An 8,583-nucleotide genomic window follows, 5' to 3' on the forward strand; every position below is an offset into this window, starting at 1 on the left:
ATGTCTGATACATTCCAACAAACTAACATTAGTAATCAAACGACAAATAATGAAAACAAAAAGGACGAGGTTAGTATTTAAAAAATAAATTATTATCGGAGTTTAATTCTTTTGACTACTAATAAATAAACTCATTAAATTTAAATAAATATATCTATTTATTTACCAGGTCATTGGATTTAAATTATATATGCATATGCACAATATTAGATAAAATAACACATAATACAATATAATATTATTTTATTATTTTGAAATAATAGGTAATAAAGTTTAATTACCAACATAGTGGAAGGGGATCGTCATCAGATATAACAGAAAACAAGATTGTGGTATTGGACTACATGACTGCAGGTAGGCAAATTAATCTGAATCTTAATAATTCATTTGATAATTTAAAGAATGAAACAATAGTTTTGTACAAATTGAATATTTCTTATGAAGATATTGTTAAAACGTTTAAAGAAAAGCTTTTGTCGAAAACTGTAGACGATAAATACATCATAAGCGATAAAGACGCTATTAATTTGGATAAAATGATAGGATTGGCGTGTATTGCTATGAGTGAATCTGAAAAAAATAACAAAGAATTAAGGACCAGAAACACAATTTTACAGAATAAATATGAAAATTATAACTGTGTAGTTAAAGAATGCAATAGGCTAAAATCTGAAATGGATAAAATAATAACTCATCTTTGTTTAGCATTAGGTCGTAGATTCAATGACAAGGAAGATATTATGCATTTGATCAATATTTGCGCTGCGTTAGTTGCGCGTGAAAATGAATATCATTACATATTAACGGAAAGCGAAAAGTTGAAAAATATTTTTTATAAACAACTAATGAACATACGCGTGAAAACGTTAAATAATTATGATGAAATACTTAACAGTGTAGATAAATTAAAAGAAGAACTGCATATTAAAGATCTAAAAATATCACAGTTGAAAGACGAGATATATTCAATGAACGAAGAAAAAAATATACAATTACATTTATTACGTGAAAATTTGTCAGAGTTTCCTAAAGAATTAATTGATGAAAACTACGATGGCACATTTGATAATCTGCAAAATAATAACGAATTGTACGAAGGCAAAATGTTGATCACCGAACAAATCAACCAAATCCAAGGATCTAGTGACTTAAAATCCGAAAATCATCAATTGAATGACTTAATCAATATGCTTGTGAGATTAACAGCCGATAAAGAAGAACATTTAAAAACAATAAATAGACGTTTAATAAGAAATTTTGAAGACAAAAATCAACAACTAACAAAAGAAATTGACGATCACAAACAATGGCAAAAACATTTGGAAAACGAGAACGAAAAACTAAATCATGAAATCGAAGACTTAAGACATGTCCATAAAATGTTAATTGGAAAAGAAAACGAACATAAAACCCTCAAAGAAGATTATTCGAAAATGCAATTAATGTACGACAAGCTAAATAAAGATGCCACACACTTATTAACGTTGCTCGACGACTACCGACAACGATTGACTAACAGGGAAATTAAATGTCTCGATGGCAATAACCTAATTAAAACGCTTCAATCAAATTTATTAGAGCAGACGAATAAATACGAATTTGCAAATGCAATGTACAACAAAGAAAAAGAAAAATGTCAGAGAAACGAAACTTACACACAACAAATGATTGACGATTTTACTAGCCAGCTCCACGAAAAAGACATCAACATTGCATTGGTACGAAATGAATGTAATGGTTTGAAACATCAAATTGAATCATCAGAAGCTGATGTCGAAAATTTAAAACACAAGACAATTACCTTAGAGTATATGTTGACCGAGAAAAATAATACCATACAAAACATGTTAAAAGCCCAAAAAAAACAGCAGCACAGAGCAACTTCACGGTCGTCTTTATTGTTATCCGATAATCAATTGCACATTCACAGCCAATTGGAGCAGCAAATGGACATACTCTTAGACAATATATGTAACTGGCAAAATATAATAGTCGGTTACGAAAAAGTATTGTACAACATGCAAAACGTCGTCCAGCAACAGTCCAAGAAAAGAAACTATTTGACATCCAAATACCAATATCTTAAAGACATTGAATACAAAGCAACGTTGACAGAACATTTAACCAAAGAAAAAGAAGTTATTCTATCCCAACACCAAAATGAGATGGACGATGTAAAAGAGAAATACAATTCTAAGATCGCACACATGTCAGGTATTATATGTGTATACTCGTATAAAAATATATTATTCTTTTATATCTGTTAATATTCTTATAGATTAATAAGAGTAATAAGACGTGTTTTTAATTTTCAGACACAGAGAATGAACTAAGAAATGAAATTCGAGACTTAAAGGCAAGTTTAAAATTGAAAAGTGCACACATAATGATAGCCGAACAACTAGCAAGCACACAATTAAAAGAATCTCTTACCACTATTCAACAGTTAACCGAAATCTCTAATAATCAAGTATGTAATCGCTTATTACTAATAATTATGTAACCTTTCAAGATTTTATTATTATAAAATATTAAAATGAATGAACAGTATGAAACACTATAGTTGTGTACCTATTTATAATGTAACTTTAAAATGACGGAAAGGTAAGTAACCAATCTGTTATACACTAGGTCACTAGGAGACGAGTGTACCTTTGTCATTGAGATAGGTCACTGCTATAATATGTTTAAATTTTAATTCAATAATAAATCATTGCATAGGTATGAAAAATGATTCTAAACGGACTAGCGGAGTCTCCGTCGTCAAGACTATATTTCTAATATTTTATTTTATAGAAATTTGTTTTACTTAGTAGTTTGTAATACGACATAAACCAAAAATAGGTTACAGTATAACCGTTGTCCAATATTCTAAACTTTGGTAATACTAAAAATGTAAAGAATTTATATACAAATGATGAATGGCCAATTGTTCACATTTTCGTTAAAAAATATCAAATAGGTATTCATAAAAATTATTGCGGATTTACACTTTTTTTCAATTCTAGTAATAATAACTTATCAGAAACCTTGAACTAGATTTTTAAGCTTTATAACTAAACGAACATTTCATGTAATTAATTATAGTTTAAGAGTCAATATATTTTAAAATTTATATTATTATGTACTCGTGTAATGAATACAAATATTTTGTGAAAATGTCGTTTAGTTTTTACTGCTCCAAAAGGTAATGACAAAAAAAAAAATAACAACATTGAACATATTGTCGTAAAATCAATCCATTCATAGCTCCGCTCAGTCTAAAAATAAAATTTTAAATAAAGTAATACTTATAAGACGTTTAGTATACAGTATACTAAATTATTTAGTCAAAGTATAGCATTATATAAATTAAAATAAAATAGGATCATTATAATACATAATGTCAATAATTTAATGAAATCAATTTAAAAAATGCTTTCCGTGGCATATTTATAAATAGATGGGTCGTGGAGAAAGGGATTACTCATAGTTTATATATTTTACATCTCAATAAAAATTATACCAAAATCTTTGACAATTTTACTATCTATCTGGTACTCAAGTCACATTGTCCCCTCTCCTTGTCTCATGTAATGTACTGTATATATAAAACATTACAAATCGCTGTATTATTATGCATTTTTACTAAAAAATATATTAGTTACCAATTTATCATATACTTTCTTGCAGTCATTGCAATTAATGAACATACAAAATAGAACACCCAAAAAGTGCTGCGATACGCATTTAATGAATACCACTAACAAACGATTCCAGGTAAGAATCATATACACCCCAAAGTCAATATAATAACACCTTAATTTTTTTTAATTAATTTAATATTTAATTCCGAACAGCAAATGGAGGGTTTGGTTGATTATATGCTGAAACTGAAATCAGAGAATAAATTGATGAAAAAACTTTGTGAAATTCGCAATGAAAAATTGCGATTATTTGATAACTGTCACTGCATATGTACAAGGACGACAACAATAATGAGAATGAAATAATTATTACTTTTGAACTGCTTTATATTACTATTTAAATTACTTTAAACCATTAAGTGGAATATTATTCAACTTCAATTAATTAATTTTGTGATTTTCTGTTTTAAGCAATACCTAGTGAATACTAGGAAAATTCTATCATGTGTACAGTTTAATTATGACTTTGCTTTGTTATATTAACCAATTATTCTACTTAATAAATTTATATTTTACTAAATACCTTAAATATTAAAAATTTAATAGACACAAATAAATTTCAAGTTACTATTTACTATTTAGTACTTTTATTTGAATATCAGTCATAATAATAGTTCAATATTGAACTCTATACACCTAACATTCTTATTTTAAAATTGTTAACGAATTAATATAATAAATCTTAAAATTATAATTATTTTAATATCAAATCAATTATTACATATCCAAGTACTCGGTAGATATTATTTTACCATTTATTTGAATAGGAAATTTATTAAAGTCAAATGACAATTATTACACATACACTCCTTTTAAAATTATTCACAGGTTTCTTAAAGACAATAATTATTATTAAAAACATTAAATTTTAACTTGTTTTGTTACTCACATTGGAAATTGAGTAACTGGTCAAAAATTAAATATGGAAACAGGACACAACACGTAATGCTGCTTACACCATAGGTCACAAGTTAACCATTATATAAAACAGTTAATATTGTATTACTTAAATAGTAATTTTAAAGTAAATAAAAACTAAATGCTGAGCTGTAGCAACTGACAATATGTATTAAGAATATTAACAATCCAATTATTTTGTACTAGAATTATTTACAACAATAAATTAATTGTCACTACAATACTGTCTAAACAACAAAACATTGATGACGTGTATATATATATATTTATATTAAATTATATCATATATACTTATTTTACTTAAATGGGGTAAAATAAATTGACATTACAATTTCCTTTTTTATTAAATGTTAAATGTTAACTTAAAACATATTTTCAGTGGCTAAAAAGTTCTTAAAAAAATTCTTTAGTTGGAATGAGAAACAAAAAAAAAATTTCCTAAACTTTGAAACACACCGAGAATACAAAATAAAAAAAACCAACACGAGGTACTTATTTGATTATCTTATCATTTAATCAAAATGTTTATACAAAAGTAGCTTAAATTTTAAACGATAATATATATATTTATATATATTTTTTTAGAAGACAAACCTATGAACTAAATTACAATTCAGTATTTCAATTTTTTATTTTTAAATATTATTTATATTATTTACTTATACTTAAGTAGTATTAAATTTATTTAAAAAAAAAAGAAATTATTGCGTTATAATCTGTTATAAAAAAAAAACCATTATGTAATAGTCGGTGGTCGAGTTAGTTTTAAGTATTCCAGTCAAGTGTTACCTAGTTTAGAAACTTTTTTTTCACAAGTACATGCTCAAAACTTGACTGATAGTGAGTGACTAGAGACTTAGAACATGTACACAAGACAAATTAGTAGGAATATCGTGTTTAAAATTTTTAAAAAAAATCCAATTTTGTCTTAGTCACTCAGTAGCAAAAAAGCTTTGTTTTACAAATTATGTATAAAAAAAAATTACATTTTGGAATCAAATTCTATCGAACGGAGTTACCGAGTACATGCGGCACTATGTATAAATTATATAAAATTAAGAGACTTGTTCAATTGTACATTATGTCAGTTTACACATCATCTTCTTCTTCTACACCATCTACATCATCATCTTCATCTTCTGAACAACCTGTGAAATTAATGCATGAAATGACTATAGTATTAAAAATGTGTTATATGTAATAACTTACCGTCAGCTTCATCTAGATCATCTTCACCTTCGGCGAATTCCTCTTCTTCATCTTCTTCACCTTCGGGTTCATCTTCTTCGTCTAGGTCTTCCTCACCATTTTCTTCTTTTTTCAATTTTTTCACTTCTTCTGATTTGTCCTATAATTTACACAACAAACCGATTTAGTTATTTTACTTATGAGTTACAATAGTTACATTACATTAATTCGGGGTATACTGGATTTTAATATTAGATTCTAATCGCGCAAACTCGTTGGTGTAGAATTTTAGAATGCGAGCATATTTTAAGTAACACACATTACGTAATACCGTCCTGAAAATGGCGTCGGCAACTCCGAACGAACGAAAATTTTCAAATAAAATGCGAAAGAATCAGTACGCGCCGCCGGTCTTCGGCTCCGTGTCAAGACATCGTGCTCAAGTAATAGTAGTAGTGGAAGTAGTAATAATAATATTAGATATAAATATATATTTTTATAAAACAATAATTCCCCCAACCGAATCGACTCCACCCCACCACCGAACAGAAGGGCGATGATGGATCAGTATCGCGTATTCGCGTCCGTTTCAGTTCTCGACGTATCCGTGACGTGCGGAAAACACGCGTTCGAGACGACAACGGCAGTATAGGCCGGTTACCCCCGCCGCCGGAACACACAACGCCAACGTCGGCCATCCGTTATGGAAAAGCGGCTGCGGCGCGCGTTCAAGCGGTCGGTCGGTAAGGTGCGCGTGTACTATAAACATAAACCATAGTACTCGCCCAGCGCAAAAGGATTTTGATTTTAAAATAAAATATGTAAAAAGGCCGCCACCACCACCGCCGCGTTATTACAATAATAATAATAACCGTACGACGCGCCGCAGTAATGAGTAATATATTATATTAATAACGTAATAATAACTCGAGACGCGAGTTGAACTCGTGTGTGCGGCGCGTGTAATTACACGGCGTTTTGTGGTCAATTTCTCGTACGAGAAAACAGAGTACGACGGCCGCGGTTACTATGACGTGAGAGGGGTGGTGGGGGAGGTGCCGCGCCGATGTACCGACGCCGACACGATTGACAGGGCGGGCGGGTGAACGGGTGTACCGTGGATGGACGGGCACGGGAGGAGGGGTTTTAAAAGAGACCGGGTAAACAACCGTCGGTGTGCCGGAAACAAACAGCGCGCGCCGTCGCCGAATATCGGAATACCTACGACAGCCGAGGTGATTGGTGAAGGTGATAATCGCGACGAAGAAGATGTAGATGGCGGCGGCGGGCAGCGGAGGTTTTCTGAACGGTATATATCGAGACAATCGAACCACTCGGCGGCGGACGATAAAAATCGGGATATAAAAAAAAAATATAATATACACGATAGCCGGTTAGAATGGGAAAATAGAGTTCGAAATATTAACGAACGAAAAAATTTCGAGTGGTTGCGCGAAGGCACTCGAAAGGACGCAATGAAAAAAACCGCACGCATGCCGGCCGGCAATGGTGTATGGCCGGGGGTTAAAAATGGCGGGCATGTGGTGTTTTGTAATCGCGGCGGCGGCGGTCGCCGGTAACCGGCAACGCGGTGACGGTTGCGGCGGCCCGCGCGATATTTCGAAAACCGGGTAAAACGCGCGCGTAACGGATGCGCGGGACTCTTCGCGTACGCGCGACTATGTCGAAAATAATAACATTAAATACTAAATCCCAAGTCGCCCTATCGAACAATATTGTTGTCATTATTTTTTATTTTGTTCTTGTCGTTCTTGTAACGACCGCCGTTGGATTAATTATAAACCTAGGTGTATTAAATTATATGACACAAAAAATACAAAACAGAAAAAAAAATACTAAGACTACAACTTACGTCTGCTGTTCTTTTGGTGCCCTTAAGGTCGGCCTTGGCGTCTACGACATCATTTTCGGCGATCTTGTCTACTGCGACGTCGTTCTTGGCTTCTTTCGTACTCATTTTGGTTTTGGGGTTTTGAAATTAAAAAAATTTAAAAAAAAAAATTTAAAAACGTACAGCTGGACGGGGATTCGCGACGTTTAAAAAATCGACGGGAATAACGCACCGGTGCGGAGTGCGTGTGCTTATTGCGGACGACAGAAAACCTGGTCACACGGACTTGCGGACGGAAATAATCGTAAAAATGAATAAAAACCAAATGTTATGCACGCGGGTCGGCACGGAAAGCTAACAGAGCACACGGACGATCGGACAAACGCACAGCGAATACGGCCCGAGCGAGCGGCGTTCTTTGTTTGTGAAGATGGCGCGTGCTGGTGGGGCTGGACGTCGCTGATTTTTCAAAGTCTATTTTCACCGGTTAATGGCCATTTAAAACCCCAGTAATAGTTGCTAAATTTTTTGGACATTTTTTTCAATACGTTTATGCTTTTATTTTGTTTTTAAATGACCCACGGACGAAATTCGAGAAAAATCGAGAGGGGTTTGAGATTAAAACCGGAGGCCCACGGTAATGGTGTTGAGATTAAAGCAATCGCGAGCGCGACCCCGCGGACGCTTCGAGCGTTAATATCGAACAAAAAAAAAACATGCCGCGGTGGACCGTGTTTTTATACGAATTCAAAACATTGAACCAATTTCGGAAACATAATTTATTGTTATTATACACTGTAGTACTGTACTAAAAATAATGTTAAATTATGTTACATTACGCAGAAGAACGCTCATGATATTATTATATATTATTATAAACATTACCACTATTCTTGGGCCAACGTACTCTAATTAGTTATAAGTATTAAAACTTATTGC

The 8,583-nt window shown here is 32.1% G+C and overlaps 2 protein-coding genes across 2 annotated transcripts; one reads left to right on the forward strand and one right to left on the reverse strand.

The window, feature by feature from the left end:
• Positions 1 to 4,095, forward strand: LOC132929066 (girdin homolog). The gene is made up of 5 exons (XM_060994123.1): positions 1 to 69; positions 264 to 2,214; positions 2,316 to 2,470; positions 3,673 to 3,759; positions 3,840 to 4,095. Exons 1-5 carry the CDS (start codon positions 1 to 3, stop codon positions 3,990 to 3,992), a joined length of 2,415 nt encoding a protein of 804 aa, XP_060850106.1. The 3' UTR covers positions 3,993 to 4,095.
• Positions 4,096 to 4,416: 321 nt separating this feature from the next.
• On the reverse strand, positions 4,417 to 8,047 carry LOC132929068 (acidic leucine-rich nuclear phosphoprotein 32 family member B). Its single transcript, XM_060994124.1, has 3 exons — positions 7,666 to 8,047; positions 5,814 to 5,952; positions 4,417 to 5,752 (listed from the first exon to the last, which is right to left on the reverse strand). Exons 1-3 carry the CDS (start codon positions 7,768 to 7,770, stop codon positions 5,694 to 5,696), a joined length of 303 nt encoding a protein of 100 aa, XP_060850107.1. The 5' UTR covers positions 7,771 to 8,047; the 3' UTR covers positions 4,417 to 5,693.
• Positions 8,048 to 8,583: the final 536 nt, after the last annotated feature.

This window comes from Rhopalosiphum padi, chromosome 4, assembly GCF_020882245.1.
Source record: "Rhopalosiphum padi isolate XX-2018 chromosome 4, ASM2088224v1, whole genome shotgun sequence".
NCBI lineage: Eukaryota > Metazoa > Arthropoda > Insecta > Hemiptera > Aphididae > Rhopalosiphum > Rhopalosiphum padi.

Bases quoted from the DNA above. Each gene is read 5' to 3' on its own strand.
- LOC132929066 (XM_060994123.1), top strand. From the start codon at position 1: ATGTCTGATACATTCCAACAAACTAACATTAGTAATCAAACGACAAAT. The intron at 70-263 runs GTTAGTATTTAA...TTGAAATAATAG, and splicing joins ATGAAAACAAAAAGGACGAG to GTAATAAAGTTTAATTACCA. The intron at 3,760-3,839 runs GTAAGAATCATA...AATTCCGAACAG, and splicing joins CCACTAACAAACGATTCCAG to CAAATGGAGGGTTTGGTTGA.
- LOC132929068 (XM_060994124.1), bottom strand. From the start codon at position 7,770: ATGAGTACGAAAGAAGCCAAGAACGACGTCGCAGTAGACAAGATCGCC. The intron at 5,953-7,665 runs GTAAGTTGTAGT...TGTAAATTATAG, and splicing joins GCACCAAAAGAACAGCAGAC to GACAAATCAGAAGAAGTGAA. The intron at 5,753-5,813 runs GTAAGTTATTAC...TTAATTTCACAG, and splicing joins TGATCTAGATGAAGCTGACG to GTTGTTCAGAAGATGAAGAT.